The sequence below is a fragment of the Pleurodeles waltl genome, chromosome 6, assembly GCF_031143425.1.
Source record: "Pleurodeles waltl isolate 20211129_DDA chromosome 6, aPleWal1.hap1.20221129, whole genome shotgun sequence".
Lineage (NCBI taxonomy): Eukaryota > Metazoa > Chordata > Amphibia > Caudata > Salamandridae > Pleurodeles > Pleurodeles waltl.
Genome location: NC_090445.1, coordinates 863,486,675 through 863,514,181, shown reverse-complemented (window position 1 = coordinate 863,514,181; position 27,507 = coordinate 863,486,675). Strand labels below are relative to the sequence as shown.

Here is a 27,507-nt window from a genome sequence, read left to right as displayed (position 1 = left end):
GGTGGGACACACCAGAGTCAAGACGCCAAGTTGGAGAAAGGTTTTCCTCCAGATGCAGCCTTCTTAAGTTGTATACATTTCAATAACAGGATTGTGGAAAATATTGTTCTGGATTGGACATGTTGATTTGGTTTGTGAAACGGCATCTTTGGTAGAAAGCCTGATGAATTTTCACATCTTAAGAGACAGGATCTCAAACCTGTTAGCCAACTAAAAGAAGCGGATGCATTTCACAGTCATTGAAACTGGAAAGTGCTGTGCTTAGCCAGTCCGACATGAATGCTATTTGTGTGATCTAAGCCTATAAGCCCAGTCACTATTACTGCACTTAATCTTTTCGCACTCAAATGCATTTCACATTAAGTATTTAGATACATTTGCATCCTTCATGTTAGTTGATGTTTTGTCTCGCTGTGGATGAGGCACACTGAGAGCATATTGCAGAATAGCGATCAGGGGGATTAGTGCTTATGGTATCAAGCTATATGTAACAAAACCTTTTCTAGTGTTCATTGCAAAACACATGACGTTTTACTGAATGTTTTGTGCAAATGATGGCCAATAGATTACAATGCATAACGTCTTGGTTATTGATCTTGTGTTGAAAATCCTTGAACCGGCTTTTCCTCCACCCCCTCTGTCTCTGCTGCAGACTGCAGACACCATCTTTGCGAACCAGACATGAAACTCGTGTGGCCGAGTGCAAAGCTCCTCCAGGCAGCCGCAGGTTCCTCCTACCGTGCTTGCTACAAGATTACTGGCAGTGTCCTCCCATTGCTACTAGATCAGTATAACCAGCATACACAGGTGAGAAGCAATGGCGTTATAGAGGGGAAAAACATGATGCACTGAAGACAAGTAAACTTTTTTAAAGAAACATCTCTTAGTGATATAGTAAGCAAACAAATGTACCTGCTGATTTACTTTTCTAATTACACTTCTGAAGTATCCATTTATGTCAATTTTTATTTCTAAGTTATTTGTTTTGGGAAATTTATGGTGGGGGAGCACGTTTTTCCCCATTGATTATCATGTAAAAATATTTTATTTCATTTATCAAACCATTTGAAAAATGTTAATGTGGGTGGGCAACTATTTACACTGATTGCAAGAGGACCTGCTAAAACCGAAGTGTGATAGTAACCAAATTGACATTGCTGCCGATATCTGCGATGTTTCTTCGAGTTTATTTTGTAGCCTAACCAGGTAGATTTTGCCATCAAGGTTTGTGCTGTTTCTTTTTTGCTTTTCTCAGTCATTTACTTTACTTAGTGAGTGGAACATGAAGTCGTACAGCACATGACATTTACCTTTGTCTAGACTCATTTGCTGATTAACTTGTTGAGAGCTCCAGTAGACGACATGGACCTTTATGAATTGACGACCAGTCTGGTCTAAGCATGGGCCCCAATTCCAGAAAATGGGCCCCAATGCCACAAAACTAATGAGGATAAAGTACTACAAGATAAGTTGTCCGAAATAATGTCTTATATTTGAGTATCAGATATTGGTTGCTTTAGCTCCTTTTCTTTGAGTCCCATTGCTTAATTACACAGCAACCTTTGTCTTTCATCCCCCTCACTTATTAATGTTGTTACACTATTGTATGACTAAGGAGTTAAAGCAGTTGTGAGGTCTTTTGTGCAAGGAGCAGTTTCACATTCGTAGATTTCCATCCCCAGTCAAACCATCATGTTAAAAATAACTTGATAGGATGTTGTTTTATTTTAAGCTCTCACTTTAATCCATGCACTTTGCTAATATCAACGTTGTGAGAAAGTCGTGCACTGTTGATTTTTTTTTTCTTCACTCAAGGGATGAGCTCTGTAATGCAGCACAAAAATGATCTTTTGCATCATGCATTTTACATCATCCAGACTAACATAACCTTGAACTGTACGCTGCTTACATCACAAAAATGTACTAGCCATGAAACTGTGTCTTTCTTCCTGGTACTGAAGTGACTCTGGTCCAAGGTAACTCAGTGGTTCTCACAGCCAAGGCATTTTTGTTATCCAAATGTCAAGATGGTTGTCTATTCTGGTTCATCACTCATACATGGCTATTTTTCTAAAGTTTGGAAATACAACTTTTCTACAAAAAAATGATGGTCATTTCAATTTTACTCCATGAATGTGCTTAAGTTCTGATGCTGAGGAATTGCTTCTCACATAGAATATCTCTGGATTCCTCATGACGAATGAGAGGCACTGTCCATTGCAACTCTCCTCTTCCATAAAATAAGGGTAATTATGTTTTGGTGACTACCTCTAAACTCTCTCATAAGCTGTTGATTCAAATCACAGCACAGATCATCAGCCGGGCACCATAAAAAGTCTAAAGAAATCACATCCTGAGTCTACTATTTTAGAGCCTGTGGACAACATGTATAGAATTCACATAGACTACACAATGTTTTGATTCTTCTGGCTTACACTGTGGTAGTGCACTTAGCTTCCCTGTATGACAATGCTATGGAAATCATGTATCATTTGTCAGGCTACAACCAGCCCTTCATGTAAATGCCTGCCTCATTTAGAGATTCTACCTGCTGGTGTGGCAAAAGCACTTAAGGCTCAGATGAATTCCAAACAGGCACTCTATTTTTTTGACTCGCACGGCATTCATTTTGTTTTTTACCCAAATTAATGTATAGTTTGTTTCAATAAAGCAAAAAATTAAATGCCCTTTGTATACTCAGTTGCACAGTTGGGGCCTGTTTAGGAAAGGAAAACCAGCGACGGGTGCACACCCTAAATAGGGCTGAACGACTGCCACTGCAACCGGGTAATAACTAGTGGATGGACTGCAAGGTCAGTGGTCCCCCAACTCTAAATGACAGTGGAACTGAGAGTTTTGCAGTCAGGGCCCTCACCAAGCTCTGAATGAGGCCCTTTGTCTTGAAACTTGGACAAGGAGCTAGAAAATACTGGGAACTAATGGAAAAAAGTATACGTGCCCTGTGATCTTTCACAAATTCAGGCCAGTGAAGGGTGCACCTGTGGGCTGAGTTTGATCCTTGTGACTCTCTGGACCTGAACAAGTTCAAGAGGAGTACAATTTCATACTCATTTGTTGCAGCTGAGCTGAAACTGGTGTTATCCTGATCAACCCCACTGTCTAAGACACGTGAACAAGAGTGCCTACATTAAGGGCAAGGCATAGTTGAAGTATTTCGGTTGTAACAGATTTCAGAGTGTTGATGATCTAGCGTTCAATGGGAAGAATCTCTGATTTAAATGTCGACAAAGTTCATCAGCGAAGATAGACACAATGGTCAAACCCAATCTTGGAACTCACTTCAAACAGTATTGCCCCTTCTTTTAAGGTACTTAAGCTGATATCCCAGCATCAGTTTAGCCAGATAGTCCCACTGACTCACCTTGGACCAATCGTTCTCTGACAATTACATAGTAGGAAAATGGAAGCCCAGTAAGGCGTTGGCTATCCTGGACCTTCCTACACAGATAGCCTTCTGCAGCAGTCTTTGTGAAGGATGGCACAAGTAGGCCAATGAATAAACTGACACTGGCTTGTAATTGAGTAAGCTTTTCTTTGTATGAGCTCTTTCTAGATGCATATACCCTTTTTGCTGCAAGTTTAGCATAGCTTACAACCTAGCCAGTCCCATCGACCCCTACCATCACCCATTAGTGAGAATATCATTAAACTTGTGAATAGACAATTAGAATTTACAATACATCCCAGTAAAAACGAAAATGCACATTGCACATGCCTCATCTCTGGGGTTTGTGACAAGCAGTAAAAGACAGAAATACTCAACCAAAACTTGCTGCATTATAACTCAGTGTTATAAGTTAAGAATCAGAGGAGCAAGGAGAGAGCATAGAGGAGAAGAGTGTGAATGTATGTCCCCCTACAGAGCCTCAAGCAACAGGAGAAAGATATTAACAGTCAATAGGAGCAACTGTCTACTGATGCAAGAATCTCCGTTATACTACAGATTCTAAAACACAAATATGAGCTGAAGTCTTAAGCTTAGGAACACCGTTCTCATGTTTCTATCTTCCATCAACCATCTTTCTTAACCAGAGCACACAACTTCAGTGGAGGGGAAACTTTCCCTCCTTTACCGTCATTATTCTTCATTATCTAGTGTCTCTGATTCTGGTTCAATGTCATGTCTTTTCCGTATAATCTTCCACTCCTCTTGGAAGAATAAACAAAACAATATGTTATTTGCCTTTAGCGTCTGCAGACTAATAATGGCGCTGCTTGGTCCATTCTGGATAAGTAGAGCCTCATTGAAATCCCGGCCCGCTTTGATTCAAACCTGTGACTTAGTTTTCATAGCGATCTGTTTGTGCAGCACCTAAATAAATTGAGCTGGTTTAACAGTTGAAGGTAATTGACCATAGTTTGGCCATGCAGCCACTGCATGCTGTGTGGTGATGGCATGCTGCATGCATCATGTACTCATTGCTTGTGGCCACTCTGTCCACCAGCACATTACAAGTACTCGCTGCTCTTGACTGAGTATGCTGCAGGCAGGACTGAACTGGGCATTTATCCCATCAGGTATTTCCTTTGGCGGGTAGGAGACTGGAGCCTCTGGAGGCTGTTTTTGGGTGCCTCGGCCTCTGCTGGAAGTTCTCTCGCTGAAGCTTCCAGGAATTGAATGCAGCAGGCACTGCTGGGTCAGATAGACTCTAGCATGTTGATAGCACTCACTCCTGTTGTCTGTTTAATTGTAATTGGTGCCTATTCGTCCCTTCACAAAAAAATATTCTTTATTCACTTCAAATATTAATAGATCCTTGTCCCCTGAAATTCCGATGCACTACTCTGTTGTCTGGAAACAAGTAATTATATATTTTCTCAGTTACTGATTATTTTGTAAATATTTTTCATTGCATCACAAGAGAAGAGAAGGAAACAGAAAAGAGAATACATGGCTGCAAAAAAGAAAAGGGGGTGGATGAAGGGACCAGGGCTGGTTTGAATGTTTTTGCAAGAGTGATTTTTTTTATTTCCAGTCTGACCCGTGCTGTCCATACCACAAGCGCCAACCTGTTAGTGGCAGGTAACAACACAGAGACAATATCCACCCTTCATTTCACGCCAGCTTGTGCTAACATGGAGCAAGACATGATGTCCTATAGATACAGTGCACATGATTGAAAGCCAGACCCATATTACCTATAAAACCACACATATACCTGCCCTGTCGCTCTCCCTCTTACTCTCTCGACTTCTGTTTTGATCTCTCTCACTTGCTTGCTCTCTCATCTCTCTTGCTTTCTCTTGCTCTGTATAAATGTAACTCCTTCAAATGCTTTTGATCTTGCTATTTTGCTGTTTCCTGGAATGTCTTTAATTTCCCCCCGCAAAGTTTTGGAGTCCTGAGTGTATCTTGCATTTTGAATTTAATCTTTTGGGATTTTTCTTTCTGTGTGACTTTATTGTAAATTATAGCTATACTGACCTCTGTGGTGTCTCCAGTTATCCTTCTGGCCCCTCCCTCACTGTAGTAATTTCTTTCAGGTTTTAGATCTTATGCACATCTTGCAACACCTTCAGGTTCACTATGCTTGCTTCTAATGTATAGGGTCCTGCTAATGGTTTATGTTCTATAATCTGAGTCTTCTAGGAATGTTATTTTCTACCACCTGTAAAGAAATGGCTCCCTGTTGCAGTTACCCCCCACTTTTTGCCTGATACTGATGCTGACTTGACTGAGAAGTGTGCTGGGACCCTGCTAACCAGGCCCCAGCACCAGTGTTCTTTCACCTAAAATGTACCATTGTCTCCACAATTGGCACAACCCTGGCACCCAAGTAAGTCCCTTGTAACTGGTACCCCTGGTACCAAGGGCCCTGATGCCAGGGAAGGTCTCTAAGGGCTGCAGCATATTTTATGCCACCCTGGGGACCCCTCACTCAGCACAGACACACTGCTTGTCAGCTTGTGTGTGCTAGTGAGGACAAAACGAGTAAGTCGACATGGCACTCCCCTCAGGGTGCCATGTCAACCTCACACTGCCTGTGGCATAGGTAAGTCACCCCTCTAGCAGGCCTTACAGCCCTAAGGCAGGGTGCACTATACCACAGGTGAGGGCATAGGTGCATGAGCACTATGCCCCTACAGTGTCTAAGCAAAACCTTAGACATTGTAAGTGCAGGGTAGCCATAAGAGTATATGGTCTGGGAGTCTGTCAAAAACGAACTCCACAGCTCCATAATGGCTACACTGAATACTGGGAAGTTTAGTATCAAACTTCTCAGAATAATAAACCCACACTGATGCCAGTGTTGGATTTATTAAAAAATGCACACAGAGTGCATCTTAGAGATGCCCCCTGTATTTTACCCATTTGTTCAGTTCAGGACTGACTGGTCTGTGCCAGCCTGCTGCTGAGAGACGAGTTTCTGACCCCATGCGGTGAGAGCCTTTGTGCTCTCTGAGGACAGAAACAAAGCCTGCTCTGGGTGGAGGTGCCTCACACCTCCCCCCTGCAGGAACTGTAACACCTAGCAGTGAGCTTCAAAGGCTCAAGCTTCGTGGTACAATGCCCCAGGGCACTCCAGCTAGTGGAGATGCCCGCCCCCTGGACCCAGCCCCCACTTTTGGCGGCAAGTCCAGGAGAGATAATGAGAAAAACAAGGAGTCGTCACTGGCCAGTCAGGACAGCCCCTAAGGTGTCCTGAGCTGAGGTGACTTCGACTTTTAGAAATCCTCCATCTTGCAGATGGAGGATTCCCCCAATAGGTATAGGGATGTGCCCCCCTCCCCTCAGGGAGGAGGCACAAAGAGGGTGTAGCCACCCTAAAGGACAGTAGCCATTGGCTACTGCCCTCCCAGACCTAAACAAGCCCTTAAATTTAGTATTTAAGGGCTCCCCTGAACCTAAGAATTTAGATTCCTGAAACTACAAGAAGAAGAGGACTGCTGAGCTGGAAGACACCAACTGCTTTGGCCCCAGACCTACCGGCCTGTCTCCTGCCTTCCAAAGAAACCTGCTCCAGCGACGCTTTCCAAAGGACCAGTGACCTCTGAATCCTCAGAGGACTGCCCTGCTTCAAGAAAGACAAGAAACTCCCGAGGACAGCGGCCCTGCTCCAAAAAGACTGCAACTTTGTTTCAAAGGAGCAGATTTAAAGACCCCTGCAACTCCCCGCAAGAAGCGTGAGACTTGCAACACTGCACCCGGCGACCCCGACTCGACTGGTGGAGAACCAACACCTCAGGGAGGACCCTCCGGCGACTCCAAGACCGTGAGTAACCAAAGTTGTCCCCCCTGAACCCCCACAGCAACGCCTGCAGAGGGCCCCAGGCTCCCCCTGACCGCGACTGCCTGACTCTGAAATCCCGACGGCTGGAAAAGACCCTGCACCCGCAGCCCCCAGCACCTGAAGGAACGGAACTTCAGTGCAGGAGTGACCCCCAGGAGGCCCTCTCCCGTGCCCAGGTGGTGGCTACCCCGAGGAGCCCCCCCCTTGCCTGCCTGCACCGCTGAAGAGATCCCTTGGTCTCTCATTGAAAACCATTGAAAACCCGACGCGTGTTTGCACACTGCACCCGGCCGCCCCGCGCTGCTGAGGGTGTACTTTTTGTGCTGACTTGTGTCCCCCCCGGTGCCCTACAAAACCCCCCTGGTCTGCCCTCCGAAGACGCGGGTACTTACCTGCTGGCAGACTGGAACCGGGGCACCCCCTTCTCTCCATTGAAGCCTATGTGTTTTGGGCACCTCTTTGACCTCTGCACCTGACCGGCCCTGAGCTGCTGGTGTGGTAACTTTGGGGTTGCTCTGAACCCCCAACGGTGGGCTACCTTGGACCCAAACCTGAAACTTGTAAGTGATTTACTTACCTGCTAAAACTAACAATAACTTACCTCCCCCAGGACCTGTGAAAATTGCACTGTGTCCACTTTTAAAACAGCTAAATGAGTTATATGTAAAAAGTATATATGCTATTGTAATCATTCAAAGTTCCTAAAGTACTTACCTTTCAAATGAGATATTACATGTAGAATTTGAACCTGTGGCTCTTAAAATAAACTAAGAAAAGATATTTTTCTATAACAAAACCTATTGGCCTGGATTTGTATCTGAGTGTGTGTTCCTCATTTATTGCCTGTGTGTATGTACAACAAATGCTTAACACTACTCCTTTGATAAGCCTACTGCTCGACCACACTGCCACAAAATAGAGCATTAGTATTCTCTCTTTTTGCCACTATCTTACCTCTAAGGGGAACCCTTGGACTCTGTGCATGCTATTCCTTACTTTGAAATAGCACATACAGAGCCAACTTCCTACACCACCTTTCTGTAGAGTGCCCAACTTCCAATTCTTTTTAGTTGGATGGTGCTTATAGGAAAGGTGTTCCTGAATTCTGCCTCTATGGATACTTGGCACTTAGCATGGTTCTCAAACCTTAACGTGCCCTCTCACAACGGCCTAATCTGAAATTGTGAGCCTCAAGTACATTATCCAGGAAGTGCCAGTGACTAAAGCTTAACTCAGCAAAATTCAAGGGCTATATATATTTTTTTAATCTGTTTTTATTTCGTTTGAAAAACTGCAAACCAACATAAACATACAACACAGTGCAGGTTACAGCAGAGCAAGATGTCTCCGACGTATAATGATGCCCGAATGGCACACACATCAGTGTACCATCAGTGAAGACATAACCACAACACCACACAACCAAGGAATACATCAACTCCATATTCCGTCGTCGTGAGTTCAGTGAGGGAGAATATGTATCCCCGTTCCCCGCTGCCCCATTGCTACTTACAGCACCTACTTCCTTCTCATCAGTGAACCGTTCCTACAGTGCACCCCAAGCTGCCACATCAGCAAGTGCCCTCTCATCGCTGCGTGTTATGCGCATATGTTGCTCCTCTGCCGCCCCCACTCCGGCAAATCCCGCAGCCAGCCAGAAGTCGCTAGGGTCTGTGCGCTCATCCCACCAATCGCTACTCTACGCTTAGCCAGTACCAGCGCTAGTTGCACCATCTTGTACAGAACCCCTCTACCCCGCAGCCTATGCGCCACTCCCAGAAGACAACACAGCGGGGTTGCCTCCAATTCAAGCTCAGTAGCCTCCGCAATCGCCACCATCACTTCCTGCGAGAATGCATGAACTGCACTACAGGAGCAGGCCAGGTGTAGAAATGAAGCACCAAACTCACCACATCGAGGACAGCAAGCCCCTCAACCTGGGTCCATCTTATTTAGTTTACTGGGAGTGATATATGTTCTGTGCACAAAGTTAAAATGCAAACGTTTAACCCTGTGATTGCATGATATAGTTCGGACCAACGATAAGGCCGCATTCCAATCAGCATCTTCTATGGTCAGCCCCAAGTCAACGTCCCACGCCTTACGTTCCCGCGCTTAACACACCCGGTTGATCCTCCCGCAGTGCCTTATAGAACTGAGTGATCAGGTGCGTATCCTCGCCCCAATTAAGCAGTCCATTCAATACCGAGGAGGCCTTAGGGGCAATCTGGAAACCGTCCCAGATTTCGCGGGTCACACTTTCAATTTTTGCGTATTGCAGAAACTGGCCAGAACCCAACCCAACTCAAACAGATCCTGAGCATTAGTAAATGAAAGAAATTCACCATTGGGGTACAGGTCACCAACCACCTCACAACCACCCGACCTCCAGGCCTCTATCGACATTGTCCTTGCCATATCCCGAAACGAAGACAGATCCCATATCCTTAATTCCCTGTCAAAGGGAGCCAGTCGGAGCACCTGTTTCACCACCTGTTCCCAGATCCCAGCAGTAGTCCTTACCAGGTATGGCGCGGCAGGATCAGATCTGCCCCCGACATGAGAATATGCGCCAGGGACTGCCCATCCCACACACCTGCATACAACCTCTTTTCCCAATTATCAACCTCTGACATCCATTTTGCTGCACACTGCAGATGTGCTGCATAATAATAATAATATCTGATGTTGGGGATTGCCAGTCCCCCCACCCACCCCCCCAGGTCCTTCTGCAGGACGGACAGAGCCACCCTACTTTGCCGGCCTGCCCATACTAGGGAAATCAACAGGCTATCCAAGCGACGAAAAAAGCCACGCAGGCAGCGGGTACAAGAGTTCTGTACCAGATAAAGGCACCAGGGCAAAAACACCATCTTTGCTACTGTGGCCCGACCCTTAACTGAGAGAGGCAACTTATTCCAGAAAGAAACCGAGTGCTCCAGACCCGCTACCACTCACTCAACATTGTCTTTATTGTATGCATCCACAGAGTTAGCGACCCAGATACCAAAGTACCGAAAGCACTCAACTTCCCAGTGTAACCCAACCCCAGGGAGCTCGACCTCAGGAAACCCAACAAGAGACCCCCAAAGGGAACAGGAGCCATTTTTTCCATATTGATCTTGAGACCAGAAACGGTCCCAAATACCCTCAGCCTCTGCAGCTCCAGCACCGGCATGCGGGGATCCCGCACATAGACCAATGCATCATCAGCATACATGGAAATTATGTGTGTGGCCCGACCCACCCGAATCCCCCACTGCACCATCTCCTCACGAAGCCAGATCGCCAGAGGCTGCACCGCCAGAGCAAACAGAAGAGGTGAGATCGGGCATCCCTGTCGTGTACCCCTACCTATCTCCCCGATGGGCGAGGTCTCTCCCCCCCACACATACTCGAGCTGATGGGGCAGTGTACAGTGGTTGAACCGGCGCAAAAGCCGGACCCAAAGCCCATCCCCCGCAATACCTCCAACAGATAGTCCCACTCCACTGTATCAAACGCTTTTTCCAAGTCGACAGACACCTTCGCCAATTCCGACTCCATACCCTTAGTCTCATGCAGAACATGCACCAAGCGACGCAGGTTATAGAGCGTTCTATGACCCGGCATGAACCCGCATTGGTCTTTGTGCACCAGACCCGGAATTACCCCTCTGAGCCGAGTGGCCAAGATCTTGCAGAGTATCTTGACATCGCTGTTTAACATACGATACGAGGAGGGATAAGCAGCATCCCCTGCCTCCCTATCCCCCCCCCCCCCCCACCCCTGGCTTGAGCAGCAAACACACTTTACCTTGACGCATGGTATCGGTTAAGTTACCACGCCCGCGCCTCCTCAAAAACTTCCAGCCATCTCTCCTGTAGTGTGGAGGAAAAAGCCTGATACAGCTCCACAGGAAAGTCGTCACTATAATTCAAGGGATATTTTAATTTGATTTTCAACTACCATAAAGCTAGATTTAAGCAAACATTCATGAGAGGTAATGAGTGTATGTTGTATATTATCAAGATGTATTGTGGTATCCTTTAAAATGTAACCATCAGTAGCTGTGTACATAAAAAAAACATATTATTCCTTTCTTAGTCTACTGTGACATATTTGTAGATCCCTTTATAAGATATGTTGACTATGAAGTGAAGCACAGTTTTTGTTTTTTTTTGTTTTTTTTTGTAGAGCAGTCAACGACGAACTATACTTGAAATGCTTCTTGGCTTCCTGAGGCTGCAGGAGAAGTGGATCTTCGAGGAGGAAGGTAAACGTAAAGTGTCTTTTACCTTTTTAGTTCGAGCTTTAATCCATGCTTGGTAATGGTCACTCCTTCCTCTTTGTCCCTCCTTTTTGTCTTTCGTTTCCTCCTGCAGAGCAGAGAGGAAGTACTGTATCTTTACGCTTTGATTGTTTATCTGTTCATTCTGGGACTATTTCTTTTCTTTCCTGCTTGTGTTACACTGTGGGTGCGACTTCAGCTTCGGTGCCCATATTTTATTGCATCATCTCTCCCGTCCCTTCCTTCCCCTGTTATTGCTGCCATCCTTCTTGCACCTCCCGCTCTGTTGCTTATTCCCTCTGTGAGTGCTTACTTTGTGTAATTACAACTGTTGTAGCAGCTGCACGTTTGTTTAGTTGTGGGAAGGTGGAGTCTTATGACATTTTTCACCGTGTAGGCTAACGTTATGGCTTTTAATAAAGGCCTCAAGAGTTTGACACGTTTGTGAGACCAAACCAAACATAAGCACTCCCAAAAATATCTTCTGATAGCAGAAATCCCCTTTTGGAAATACCCGACAGCCTTGAGGGGGTCAGGCCTGATGCTCGGAAGGAGGCGCTTTTTTCTGTTGTTTGACCCCAGATGCCTTGACAACCTCTCCTAGTGAATAAAAGTGGTCTGCAGTGCCTGCAGGCAGCTCAGGGGAAGCAGAGGTGCTTGGCAGACACTTGGTGCTTCCTTGGGAGGAGCTTCAGAGTGTTTAACAAGAAGCACACAGACTTAAGGCATGGAGCAGGAACCTGGGCTCATTCTGCTGCTGGCATTGCTGCTGGACTGTGCTGGTGAGTCCGCCATGTACTGGTCTTCTTGTGTGGTGTTATCTGCTGCCTGTATAGCACGTGTCTACGATGTGAAATCTGCTTGTCGTAGCACTTAGAATGCTCATACTCCTTTTCAAGTTGCTGAGGGGGTAGAGAAGGGATGAAACGACACTGCTTGTTATGTTATTTAGTTTTTGCGTAGCTGACTTCTGCTACTGGGGGGGTCCCATACTTTATCCTGATGTTAAGCCATTGTCATGTTGTTTGTGTAGCGCTTAGAATGTTAATGTAATAAGGGAGTAGAGAAGGGATGAAAGTGCACTGCTTGCTGTGTTACTCAGTTTTTGCATAGCACACTTCTGTGACTGTTATGACCTTGTAGCGCTAGTAACTGCTGCCTCTTGTTTTATACTGATGTTGTTATCTCATATTGGTAGGATAGTGCTTAGATAACCCATGACCCTTTTCAAAGCACCATGGGTAAGATAAGGGACATTAACTGTTAGGGTCTGTTCCATACTTCTGGCATTGGTATTGCTCCATAGTACTGAAAGCAGCCTCTCAAATTATACTGATGTTAGGATATCCTGGTAATCTGGATAGCGCTTAGACTGCTCTTAGTCTTTTTAAAGCACAAACGGGTAACCGAAGGAGGTAAGGGGAGCATGAGAGATAACAAGAAAACAGGAACAAAGGAAACATACTATATGGAATGAAAGAGAGGCAGCACCATGTTTTGTATTGTCTAGCACTTAAAACGACCCAGGAGCTTCACAGCATCAGGGAGGAAGGAAACCTGAAGGAAGGGGAAGGACACATATTAGTTTTTGACATTTCTCTTGACACATCTATGCGGGGTACAGAGAGCTAGGATTATACAAATACAGACACCACTATCTGTATAGTAAAAAAAAAAAAACACACAAACCTTTGAAATATAGATTTACAGCGAGACACAGACCGCTATGAAAGTAAAGAAGCAAGATGATTTACACAACCAATGTTGGTGGGCAGCTCCCGATTTTATTTATTTATTTAACCTTACCACACTATGTTACCATACACCAGTGTGTATTTAAAACAGATCAGATGAACGCAATTGGATACTTTACAATTTGATATTTTCTTACATGGGCTCTGTCAAGCTGCACCCTTCTCTCATTTGTGAAACTGGTTATTAAACTCCCATTAATAGATTCTACTGTCAATATAGGTGTATAGGGGAGTCAGTGTAGGAAAGTACCCTCTTTTTAGCATGGTTACTGCCACGTTTTGCCTGCTGTCAGTGTTTTTTTTACTGTTTTTACTGGGATCCTGCTACCCAGGACCCCCAGTGATTGTGCTATCTCCCTCTAAATGTTGTTGCCTAGGACTTTGCACACCCCACATTTGGCATACTGGTGCCCCCTTATAAGTCTTTAGCATATGGTACCTAGGGAGCCAGGGCACTGGGGCACCAGGGGTTCCCCATGGGCTGCAGCATGTATTGTGCCACCCATGAGAGCCCATGTAAAATGTGTCTGCAGGCCTGCCATTGCAACCTGCATGAAAAGGTGCATGCACCCTTTCACTACAGGTCACTGCACCAGCTCCATTACACTGGACTTCGTAAGTGTGGGGAAGCCATTTTACCCATTTACTGGACACAGGTTGCTACCCGTGTCCAGCTACATAATGGTAACTCCGAACCTGGGCATGTCAGTCCAAAAGTGTAGCTGGGCTCACCTTGGGGACTGTAGTAGGATCTGGGCTAGTCAGAGAGACCACTGAGGCTGTGTTGGTCTCTGATGTGGACATTGACTTTGCCACTCTAGCTGCCTGTCCCCTTGATATGGGTAAGTACAGGCAGCGTCCCTTGATAAATGGTGTTGAGGCTGAGGCCTACAGGGACACAGGTGCCAGTGTCACTATGGTGACTGAAAAACTGGTGTCTCCTGAACAACATCTACTTGGTCACACGTACCAAGTGATTAATGCTCACACTAATACTTTGTGCCACCCCATGGAAGTTATTGACTTTATTTTGTGTTGTATTTCTTTATTAAAGGTTGTAGAATCAACAATCAACATAGTACTTAGATCCCGTTCAACATGCAATAGATAAGTGTCCCTTACAAAGACCCAGCAGTTACATAGATGAAGGAGTCTATAGCCGTGCAAAGATAGTATATGACCTGGGGCGAACAAATGTCGAACATGGCTTTAATACTAATGTCATACTTCCAAAATGCAATGCACCTGGTAGCTCAACACAAGCAGTCTAATAAGTGTATAAGGATACCTTCACGGCTTCAGTCGTGTCCCAATGATAGTATTCATAATCGATCAATATTTTGGTTAAATCCCCGTCTTATTAGTTTTCCCCTACCTCCTCCCACTGCAGCAACTGCCACTACGGGCAGGGGCAAGGGAAGCGGTGTGGGGGAGGTCACTAACGGGGAGACGATGAGTGGTTCTTGTAGGTCGCGGGGGCTGTAAGGCAGGGACAGTGAGCAAAAGAGAGATTGGAGTAAAAAGAGGGAAAACCTGAACCATAGATCTGGGAAAGGGAATTTATAAATATGCTGAAGAGTTATTGACTTTAGCTGGGGGCGGGTTACTGGCCCTAAAAAGGTTGTAGTGTTCTCTGATCTACCTGTAGAATGTCTGCTAGGTAATGACTTGGAGACTTCAGCTTGGGCTGACGTGGAATGGAGATCCTGCAGCAATGCTGGGCATCCCTGGGCATATCTTTGCCCACCAGTGGCCCAGGAGGCTCTTTAACAGAAGAGCAGAAAGAATAAAAAGATACCCCCTGCTCCAGCCTCCAGTGAAGATTCAACTCCTGAGGGAGAAGAATCTACTCCTTGGGTAGAACCTAGACCAGAGCAGCTCCAAGCTGACACAGCTTGGAGTGCAGGGAGACCTGAGCATGGAACAGAAAACCTGTCCCACACTGGAAAGCTTCAGCGAGCAAGCTGCAGCACAAGAGGCAGGGGTTGTCAGTGGCACCCATAGGATGTACTGGGATAACAGCCTACTTTACTCAGAAGCAAGGGACCCTAAACCGGGTGCCACCAGGAGACTGGTATCCCTCTGATGTTTAGGGAGTTCCTGTTAACTCCTACACATGATACTCCCCTTGCAGGCCACTTGGGGCAAAGGAAGACTTGCGACAGGCTGGTCCCTCACTTTCACCAGCCCTACGTTTGAAGACGCCAAAGGGTTTTGTTGCTCCTGTGTCACTTGCCAAGCCAGTGGCAAGACAGGTGACACGCCAAAGGCCCCTTTAGTCCCACTACCAGTGGTTCGGGTGCCCTTTGAGTGGGTTGGGTGGATATGTTTGGTTCCCCTGTATCCTCCAGCAGTCTCTGGCAATAGATTTATACTGACGGTGGTGGACCATGCCACCAAGTATCCAGAGGCCATTCCTTTTAGGACCACTACAGCTGATGCAGTGGCAAAAGTCCTCCTGGGAATTTTCTCCAGGGTGGGCTTTCCTAAAGAGGTGGTATCACACAGATGTGCAAACTTCATGTCTGCTTACCATAAACCCATTTGGAAAGAGTGTGGTGTCACTTATAAATTCACCACTCCTTACCATCCTCAAACCAATGGATTAGTTGAGAGGTTTAATAAAACCCCCAGAGGCATGAGAATGGGACTCTCGGGAAAAACTCAGAAGGAGATGGGATGTCCTGTTACCTTGCCTCCTCTTTGCCTAGAGGGAGGTTCCTCAAAAGGGAGTGGGCTACAGCCCCTTTGAACTTTTGTTTGGACACCCTGTTAGGAGTCCCCTTGCTCTTGTGAAAGAAGGCTGGGATCAACCTCTCAAGCCTTGAAAACAGAACATTTTGGACTATGTACTAGGCCCAAATCTAGGATGACCGAATACATGAAGTGGGCTTCCAAAATCGTCAGGCCAGCCAAGAACTTCAGAAGCAGTGGCATGACCAGAAGGCTGTGCCGACTGTGTACCAGCCAGGACACAAAGTGTGGGTCCTGGAGCCAGTGGCTCCCATGGCACTACAAGACAAATGGAGTGGACCACACACTATTGTGGAGAGAAAGGGTTAGGTCACCTACCTTGTTGACCTAGTTAGTCCTAGAAGCCCCCACAGGATGCTTCATGTGAACCGCCTGAAAGCCTACTATGATAGGTCCGACATGACCTTGCTCATGGCAACTGATGAGGGACAGGAAGAGGGTAGTGATCCTCTCCTTGACCTCTTCTCCCACAATACAGTGGATGGCTCAGTAGATAGGGTTGTGCTTGCAGACTGCCTCTCTGACTCACAAAAAGATGACTGCATAGATCAGTTCTCTGGAATGTTCTCTCTGACCCCTGGTCAGACTATTTGGTGTGAGTACACCATTGACACCGGAGACATCCTGCCTATCACAAGTAATATTTACATGCAGCCTGATCATGTCAGAGAGTGCATCAAAACTGAGGTGCAGATGATGTTAGACCTAGGAGTAAGAGAGCCTTCAGACAGCCCATGGGCTAGTCCTATAGTGCTGGTCCCAAAGTCCTACTTTCAGAATGGCAAAAAAGAGATGAGGTTTTGAGTAGACTACAGAGGCCTCGTACAGTAACTAAAACAGATGTTCATCCTATCCCTAGGGCAGAAGAGCTAATAGATACACTGGCATCTGCCAAGTATCTGAGCATCTTTGACCTGGCTGCTGTCAGAGGATGCCAAACCAAAAACTGCATTCTCTACTCCCAGTGGGCACCATCACTTTACAGTGATGCCCTTTGGACTAACGAATGCCCCTGCAACATTCCAAAGGCTGGTGAATAAAGTTCTCTAAGGCCTGGAAAGCTTCAGTGCAGCTTATCTTGACGATATAGCTGTCTTTAGCTCCACTTGGGAAGATCACCTGATCCACCTTGGGTGTGTGCTGGAGGCCCTGCAAAAAGCAGGCCTCGCTATCAAGGCCTCAAAGTGCCAGGCAGGGCAGGGAAAGGTGGTTTACCTGGGACACCTGGTAGGTGGAGGCCAAATTCAACCACTACAGGGCAAAATCCATACCATCCTGGATTGGACTGCCCCTACCACACATGTCCAGATCAGAGCCTTCCTAGGCCTGACAGAGTACTATAGGACATTCATTAAGAACTATTGCTCCATTGTACCCCCGTAAGTGACTTCACATGTGAGAGGATGCCCAAGAAAGTTTTATGGACAGCGAGCTGCCAAAAACTTTTGATGACCTCAAACAGGCCATGTGCTCTGCTCTTATACTAAGAAGCTCTGATTACTCCAATCACTTTATTGTTCAGACAGGTGCGTCTGAGATAAGGATAGGGGCAGTACTGTCTCAACTGAATGAAGAGGGCCAGGACCAACCTGTAGCTTTCATAAGCAGAAGGTTGACACCCCAGGGAAAAGCCTTGGGCAGCCATAGAGAGTGAGGCCTTTGCTGTGGTCTGGACTTTGAAGAAGCTGAGGCCATACTTGTTTGGCATTCACCTTCTTGTTCAAACAGACCACAAGCCCCTCCTACGGTTAAAACAGATGGAAGGTGAAAATCTAAAACTTTTCAGGTGGTCCATATCCTTACAGGGAATGGACTATGCAGTGGAACATACACCTGGGAGTAACCACTCCAGTGCAGATGGACTCTCCATATATTTCCACTTACAGTGAAGACACAACTGGGCAAGATGAGTCTTATTGTCCTTCGTTTTTTGGGGGTGGGGGGGTTATGTAGGCAAGTACCCTCTTTTTGGCATGGTTTTCCCCCACTTTTTGCCAGCTGTCGGTGTGTTTCGACTGTTTTCACTGGGATCCTGCTAACCAGGACCCCAGTGATTGTGCTCTCTCCCTCTAAATCTGGTTGCTTAGGACTTTGTACACCCCACAATTGGCATACTGGTGCCCCCTTATAAGTATTTAGTATATGGTACCTAGGTACCCAGGGCATTGGGGCACTAGGGGTTCCTCATGGGCTGCAGCATGTATTGTGCCACCCATGTGAGCCCACGTAAAATGTGTCTGCAGGCCTGCCTTTGCAGCCTGCATGAAATGGAGTATGCACCCTTTAATTATAGGTCACTGCACCAGGTCACTGTAAGTCACCCCTATGGTAGGCCCTCCTAGCCCAGAGGACAGGGTGCAGGTACCTGTGTGTGAGGGTACCCTTGCATGAGCAGAGGTCCCCCTACGAACTCCATTACACTGGACTTCGTAAGCGTGGGGAAGCCATTTTACCTCTTGTACTGGACACAGTTCACTAGCTGGTCCAGCTACATAATGGTAATTCCGAACCTGGGCATGTTTTGTATCAGATATGTCGGAATCATAACCCAATATTGTTATCAGCATTGGTTTTATGATTCCATGCACTCTGGGGGCTCCTTAGAGGACCCCCCAGCATTGTTCCTACTAGCCTTCTGGGGTCTTCAAGGCAGCCCGCACTGCTGCCACCCCTCATAGAGGTTTTTGCCGTCCTGCTGCTTGACCAGCTCAGGCAGAGGAAGGCAGAACAAAGGAGTTCCGGTGTGAGAGGGAGGTAACACCTTATCCCTTGGAAATAGGTGTTACATGGCTTGGGAGAGGTAACCTTCCCAAGCCACTGGTATGCTTTGAAGGGCACATTTGGTGCCCTCCGTGCATGAACTGGTTTCACCAATCCAGGGACCCCAGGTCTCTTCTGGCATGAAACTGAAAAAAAGGAAAGGGGAGTGACCACTCCCCTGTTCATTACCACCCTAGGGGTGGTCCTCAGAGCTCCGCCAGGTGGCCGCTTCATTCTGCCATCTTGAAACCAAGGTAGGCAGAGGCCTCTGGGAGCATCCGAGTGGCCATGTGAGGTAAGTGACGTCACAGCCCCCTCCTGATAGGTGATCACCCTGCTAGATGACCAGTCCCCCTTCCTGGGCTATTTAGGGCCTCCCTCTTGGGTGGGGTCCTCAGATTCGATGTACAAGATTCCAGCAGGACTCCTCTGCATTGTTTACTTCAGCTTCTGGCCACTGGAACTGCAACTGGACCCTCCAAGACCTGACAGTCTGCAACTACAGCAATAACTCCACTCTGCAGCATTGTTTCTCTGGCTCCTTCCAGCTACTGCAACATTTCCCCCGGCTGTGCATCCTCTGACGGCAGCGAGTCTTCAGACTGCACAAGAAGCAAGAAGGAATCTCCCTTGGAGTGAAGGAATCACTCCCCGGCATTTGCAGGCACCAACTGCAACACCGACCTGCTGCGTGGATCTCCTCTCCCCTGGAGCTGCAATACAGGTGGTGTTCTGGAGTGGTCCTGTTGGTCTTCTCTACCAACTGTCCAACTTGGGAGACGATAAGCCCTTGCCTTTCCTTGTAGGACAGTACACCTGTGCACCACGAATTGCAGCTGCCAAAGCTTGTTTGTTCCTCCAAGGGATCTTCAGGCTCCGTGTCGGCCCGGCCCCCAGCACTCCATCCTGCAAAGCACAGTCTCCTGCCTGCTGCCTCAGCGACGTGGTACTCCTCTTCAGGTGTGCTGAGTGTTCCTCACTGCGACTCCTGGGACTATTGCCAGTGGGTTGCCTGTGGGGGCCGCCGCCGCCTCCTCTTCTTGTGACTCTCCCAGCTGCTGAGGGTCGTCCCGGACTACCTTCCTTGGGTCGAGCCCCCTGGACCTTGCTAGTTCTCATCATCTTTGCAAACCTTCTTCTCATTTTCTAGCATTTGCTGAGGCTTATTGGTGGTTTTCCAGCAGCACTGACCGACTGCATCTCGACCGCCAACGTGGGACATAACTTGCATCACTCCTGGGACTCCACTTCGGCTCCAGTGCTGCACTGCTGACCTTCTTCGTCCACCGTCGACCTGGTCCTGCGTCCACAGAAGGGTGGGTAGTGGGTCCTGCCACGACTTGACACTCCATCACGAACTGGACTTGGTCCCCTTTCTTTGCAGGTCCTCTTCTGTGAGGATCCACCCTTGGGTTCTTCCAGTCTTGGTTGAGTCTTGCATAATCCTTTCAAAAGCCCTCCTGTTGGTTTTGGCGAAAACCAGGTACTTCCCTCTACTCTCTTGGTTGCCTGGGGTCACTCTGGTACTCATCTCCTGGGGTTCCTAGTTCCTCCAGCTCCCTTCTACTGAAACAACTTCCTTGGGTGGGGGACTGCCTTTCACATTCCACTTTTTTAGTATGTGGTTTGGCCCTCCCATGGGGCCCTCACTATTTGCTATTGCTTTTACCAGTGCCCATTGCTTTCTATGCTATTTACTAATTGCTAATGTGTATATAATAGTGTGTTTACTCACCTCCAGTTGGGGTACTGCCTATTAAGTATTCTAGTATTTGTGTTACTATAATAAAGTACCTTTATTTTTGTAAAACTGTGTAGATCTTTCATGTGTGTAAGTCCTGTGTGACTACAGTGGTATTGCATAAGCTTTGCATGTCTCCTAGATAAGTCTTGGCTGCCCATCCACAGCTACCGCTACAGAGCCATGGCTTCAAAGGCACTGCATGTACCTCACTAATAAGGGATACCTGGACCTGGTATAAGGTGATAACACCATAGGTGCTCACCACACACAAGGCCAGCTTCCTACAGGAGGGTCCAGCAGTATCTGTGGAAATATACATTTAATTCACTCTTTTAAAGGTTTCATGAGGCTCATAACCAGAGCAGGTATTGGTTACAGCAGTAAAGAATCTCCTCTAACCAGCCAAGCCCAGGCAATCTTGTTTAAACTTAACACTTTGTCCATCCATTAACTTACAATTCTAGCTCAACAACCTAAAAATAGCACTGAGTCTTTTTTAAATAGCGTAATACACGAGCACCCGAACAAATCATTATTTTTTCACACAACTGGATTGAATTATATCATACATTGATCGAATTACTTCTTACCCACGACTCCGACTGAGGGGAAAATTGGTAAATAGATTTAGATCTTCAACTGTCACATAAGATGTGGAATTTTTGCTGCACCCAGACTATATTGATCTCCCCCAACAATAAACATAAATTGATACATTACAAATTTCTTAGATGCACCTACCTCTCGCCCAGCACACAGGCTAAATGGGACTTTTCATGACCCTCTCTTTGCTTTAAATGCAAGGCTTCTTTGCCGACTTTTCGCACATGACATGAAACTATGTAGCTGAGATACCCCCTGGAGTCCGCAGATTTGTAGCAATAGCGCTGTTGCTGGCTAATTGGAAAATTGCCAGGTTTTGGGGTAGCAAACAATGCCCAACTATGACTGACTGGATTCGTAGGTTGATAGACTAAAACACAACCAACAAGGTTTACGCATCCCTACTACCACCGTCTTCCAGACCATGCAACATATGGCAACCCCTCAGAAACTATCTTGCACTACAGGAAAGCTCTGATACTGACTGATGTCACCAGTTCATGCCGTCATATGTTTGAATATTGGTCTCCCTCCCCTCCTACAGACCAGATCGATAACACTACTTCACAGATATTCGATCCTATGTCACCTCTGATGATTCCATTATACCCATACTGCCCCCTACCTCAATTATTTTTAGCAGATAGTGAGATGCCTGACTGTATAATAAAAGACGTGTATTGCTCAGACTTTGCAGCTGCGCTGTATGTATCCCCTCATGAGTATTGTGATGATATGTTTTTTGTGTTTATTCCAAAAAGATAAATAAAGTAAAAAAAAAAAAAAAAAAGGTTTGCATTGCTTCTAGCAGTTTTAGCTCACAAGCAGTGTAGCCCTAGCTGCTCTTGGTGAACCATAGACCTCCACATGCAGGCAGGCACAGGCCATGTAGTAGTTGCACATGATGTGTCCACATCAACGGGCAAGCATGGATAGATCAGTGTCCTAATCAACAAGCTCAACTTTCCCATCGTTGTCCTAGCTAGTTAACTGATTCATATTCTGTTTATGATACAAGGCAGTCAAGTCTTGGGCGTGGAGGAAAAGGAGGGACTTGGAATAGTTTCTGACCTAATTCTTCTTGGTTTCACCCCTACAAGTGTTGTCACATTTTTAGGTCTCTCCTACAGACCACTTTTATCTGCTTGTTGTTAAAGACCTATTTTATAAAATCTTCCTAGCACTCCTTGAGAATGCATGTGTTTCTTTCTCTCCACCTCCTGTGCTGCTCTCCCCTAAAGCACCCGCGTTGCTCCCTCCTGTCCAAGGTCCTCCCATCTCCCCCCTCAGTTCCCAGATAGACTGTGATGGGGCAAATGTTGCAGCTTGGATTTGAGAAGCGTTATCCAGCTTGCAAACTGTTTCTAAAAATAAACACACTGTAAAATGTCTGTGCCTGAAAGGCTAGGAAGCAGAAGTCTCACTCCATTGTTGTGTGTGAGAGAGATGTTGTGGGGCACTGTGCCAAATGTTTGGCCGTTCATCCCTTTTGACGTTTATCATATATTGCTCTAGTATTGGAGTTGCGTTCTGGTCACTGGTAGCACCACTGCAGTAGGTTCAGAGGGGTATGCTGCAGAAACCACAGCTTGTCAAGGATCACACTTGGCTACAGCTGTGCTCTGTACTTACTCACAGGGCTCCTTCAGGCATTCGCAGTGGAACATCCATTTATAGACCTGGATCTTTTTTGTAGCCTTAGCTTTTTACTCAAGCAGATAAAATTAAGGATAGGACCTGTTTGTTGTATTTGCACTAGCTGTGTAAAGTTAAAGAATCTTTCAAAATGCTATCTTAGTCTTAAACAAAACATTAGTACTGCTTCCCATGTATGTATTTTTTTCATTTTGGACCAACATGGAAAAAAGAATTGTCTCATCTGTTAGTATTACATTTATTCCATACACTGTCTTGCACGGTCTTGGTTTCAAATTATGCAGTGGTTAGTTGAAAACAGTATTTTAGAAAAGGAATGCACATTTTTATGTTTAAATGGCGTTTCCTTGTAAATTGTTTTGAAGAATTTCTAATGCATACAGTTTCTAATGGCAAGCCTGCACCAAACGGACATGACATTTAATAGCGTAACATATGCTTTGAATGCCACCGCAACCTGGAGTGACGTGGTATACTAATAAATGTAGGTTGAAGAATTCCAGTCTGTTGACTGCATTTTACTGACATTTTAAACATGAAATGACATTTGCCTCCTTTAAAACCCGCTTAGATTGCAACCTTCCGCACAGTTCCAGCTCCACACAAGTGAATGACTTACGACATTTATTGTGGCAGTATGACACCTCTAAAGATCGTATCTTAGGTAGCTGCCCCTGCTATTGGCTGCTCGTGCGTAAGCTGCTTCCCCATGCCTCAGTTTGTCCTTTACCATGCATTGCTCACCGCACCTTCCTTGGTTCTTCAGTTTCTTTATATATAGATATATATATATATATATAATCTATTATATATATGTATATGTTCACTAAAAACACAAAGGTTACAGGGATGTTCTAGTTAGGAAACAGAATTAAAAGAACATAGAAATTCACTGAAAAAAGCAAAGGTTACAGGGATGTTATAGTTAGGCTCACATTTTAAACATACACAACCATAGAAATTGCCTTATTATAGTTAGAATTATCGCAAGTAGCTATACCTCATGCCCTAAGGTAACTAGATCTCACGCCCGCCATGCACAATTATTTGTAATTTTTTTTTACTGCAACTATTACATTGATATTATCAGTGATGTTATAAAAAATGTCATGAGTGGTGTAATTTGAGGGGTAATAAGTAGTGCATGGCGAGGGTGCGAGTTAAAGTTACTTTAGGACATGAGTCACAGTTCTTTGATGTAACTCTAACAGGTGAATTTCTATGGTTTAGTACGGTTAAAATGTGAGCCTAACTATACCGTCCCTGTAACCTTTGGTTTCAGTGACTTTCTATGTCTTTTTAAATTGTATTTCCTAACTAAAACATCCCGGAAACCTTTGTTTTTTTTCCAGTGAGTTTCTCTGTTTTTTTAACATATAGTAATTTTCATTACTTTACGTTAATCCAACCACTGTCGTGCACGGCCTTCAGCTGTGTGCAGCAGCAGTTGGCCACAGAGCCTGGCCTGCGGCCAGGCCCTGACACCAACCCCTATAAGCACCAAACCTTGCACCGTGCACGCCCTCTGCCCATGCGTGGCAGGAGTTTCCTGCAATGCCTGCCCTGGAGCTAGACCTTGCGGCCAACCACCCTACCCTACTCTGCTCACAGCCCTTTGGTCATGTGCAGCAGGAGTTTGCCGCAGCCCGTCTCTCTGGGTGTGAGAAAAGGTGTGAAAGGGTGTATCTGGGGCTGAGAGTGACTGAGATTCGGTCAGTGTGAGAGTGCGTGCATCAGTGTCTTTATGAGTGCATCAGTGTCTGTACAGGTCTGTGAGTGGGTGCATGAGAGTGTTAGTGGGTCTGTCAGTGGGTGTTTGAGGGTCTGAGTGGGGCTGTGAGTAGGTGCATGAGGGTCTGAGTAGGTCTGTAAGTGGGGTGCGGAAAGGTCTGAGTGGGTGTTTGAGTGGGAGAAATATTGAAAGAGGGAGAGAGGTAGAGAGTTTTTCAGGTGTTGATGGATGATCTACTTAGAATGAGATATTTCTGGACAAATTGAAAAGAAAAATGTATTTGTCAATTAAAAAGAGTGAGATCACCTTTCATGCTGAACCTTAAACTTTTGAAGTTTAAAAGAAATTAAAGCAGGAAAATGATCACTGACACACCTGGAGTAGAACCCTCAGCTGTCAGTGTGAAGGTCTGTCACCTCAACCATTAGGCCACAGTTGACTCCTTGATGGACTGTTTCCAGACCTACCTATGACATGCAGCCTACACATGTGAGAGGAAAGAAACGTGAATGTTGCATTACTAAGAAGGTTTAACAGTCAAAACACTAGGAAATAAACAGACACACTGCCAAGCGATACTAGGATTTGAACCTTCAGCCTACTGAGTGACAGTACAAGAACTTGACCATTAGGCCAGCAGTGTCTCTGTTCTGCTGGGCATCCAAGTGTAACTATAACATTTGTGCCAAACATCTTGCTACTCTTAGTCTTTGAAGTCATTGCATGAAGAGGCCATTATAATGACAATCTATCTCTCTCTCGCACACTTTTTCCTTCCCTTTCTCTCTCTCTCTCTCTTTTTTTCATCCCATAATGGGAATGAATAGAGAGAGAGTGACTGGACTACGGGGGGGAGCATGAAGGCTCCCGCAGTCATAGCCGGCTCACCGCATCCTGCAGGAGCCAGCATTGCTCCCATAAACAAGGATCTGTTTTAAATAGTAGCTCCCTGCTTGTGGGAGCAATGTTTTCATCAGTCTTCCTTACACGCATATTTGTAGGTGGCAGTCCCCGGGGCTGTGGGGGACTGGGCAGCCAACTGCATTAAAAAGGCAATGCCCGGGACCTGGCCCACCCAGGGGCTGTTTATGAAACAAGCGTGGGAGCCTGCACGTATTTATTTGTTTAATTTTCCCTGGATCTGTGAATATATATATATATACCCAGCACCAGATCTAAGGAATATGGGTGACTCTACCCTGGCCCCTTGACTTTTTTATTTTATTTATTTTTTTACTTTTTTTGTGAGACTCGGCTGAAGCTAAGTGCCAAGGTGGCTGCCAACACCTGGTTTGAAGTGTTGGCAGTTTGAAGTGTTGGCAGCCAATCAGAGCTGTGCATTTACCTGCATGAGCTTGTCATAATTCGCAAAGTTGTTGCCGCCAGAGAGATACAAATGTATTTTCCCTTTAATGTCTCCAAAACTACTGGACGGATTTACGCCAAATAAGCGAAAGCACAATCTGTGTACCCAAAGTTAGCTTTCTGCCAAATCTGGTGTAATTCCGTCCAGTGGTTTGGACTGTAGTTGTGTCTAAAGGTGCTATGGGAATTAACATGGGAATTAAGCTTGTTAAGTGGTACTCATGTAAAACGCTCCTCAGATCAAGGTCATGCTATATGAAACTTCAAGTCCTAATGTAAAGCGCTCCTCCGATGGAGTTTGCACTATATGAACTTTTTTTTTTTTTTTTTTTTTTAAGAGGTCTTAAATAAATTAAAAAGAACCCCCCCCCCCCCCCCCTGCAGATCGCAGTCTGTGCACAGACACCACAAAGAAACAGTGGCATGCCCAAAACAAGGAAGAGGAAGAAACAACATACGGCCACGCAGCGCAAAACGGTGAGGCAAAACAAAAAATAGTAGTACGCCATACTAAGGTATATGGCCAATTGTGCAATAATCCATGTAACAGGGTCAGTTTCCAGGGCAGTAACAAAGCAGCCTCAGGGTGGGACAAGTGGAAAGCATTTACCTAACAATTCAAGGGAATTTTGAAAGGCAGTCCAAGGAACGAATGAAAGTGATGAGTGTGTGATGGGCGTGGTGAAAGCCCACAGGTTTAGATTACAACATGTCGAGAGACGGCATGCCTAGGCTTGACCTAATAAGGGGGACCGTAATAATCCAGGCAACTGTAGACTCAAAAGACTCTTGGACACCTCACAGAAGGACTATGTGAGACAGGTATCAAATAAACTTAATGAATGAATTGATAACACACTAATTCTGAATCCCCATAAGGCTGGATTTAGATCCAAAGTATGTACCATAGAGAAAGTCCTGAGGATTTTTCTTATTGTCTGGACGTACGCTAAGCTGATAGATGGCCATTTGTATTTAGCCTTTGTAAACCGTAGGGCAGCCTTTGTTCTAGTCCTCAGGGTATTGCTGTGTGCATCGCTTAAGAGTATGGGGGTCCCTGAAGGTCTCCATGGCCAGTTAATAAGATTGCACCAAGATAATTATGCCCAAATCCGATGGGGTCCACAGGGGCACTAGACAGACCTTATTGCAATATGTAGAAAGGTGAGACAGAGGTGCATGCTGGCCCCCACTCCTTTCCCTCTACGTAAGCAATGTCTTAGGGGCCCACTTGAAGGCAACATAGGTGTTCCCAAATTGGAAGGGGTTTGTGTCCCTGCTCTCTTATTTCGAGTTGACACTCTTCTTATCTCTCTGACTCCTATGGGTCTGCAACAACTACTGAATCATTTTAATGATTTCTGTGCATCCAAGGGTTTGGGATATTAATATTGCAAAGACGAAATATATGGTAATTAGGCCCCATAAATCTTTTTAGAGACGTTTTGGATAGCAGGGTTTCGTGGTCCCCACACATTAAAAAGCAAAGGGGAGTGCATCAGCAAGCTGTAGTTATGTAGAAAAAACATCAGACAACATCAACAAGAGCCCTTCTCCCTGCTTATAGATACCTTTAGGTTAAAGGTCCAATCTGCTGCCTTATATGGTACTAAAAT

The 27,507-nt window shown here is 45.8% G+C and overlaps 1 protein-coding gene across 1 annotated transcript in view; it reads left to right on the top strand.

Moving 5' to 3' along the window:
- Positions 1-27,507, top strand: part of MMS19 (MMS19 homolog, cytosolic iron-sulfur assembly component) — a 493,377-nt gene that overhangs the window by 192,038 nt on the left and 273,832 nt on the right. The window contains exons 13-14 of the mRNA XM_069239619.1: positions 653-807; positions 11,430-11,508. Coding sequence (XP_069095720.1) covers positions 653-807; positions 11,430-11,508 — 234 coding nt within the window. The remainder of the gene's footprint in view (positions 1-652; positions 808-11,429; positions 11,509-27,507) is intronic.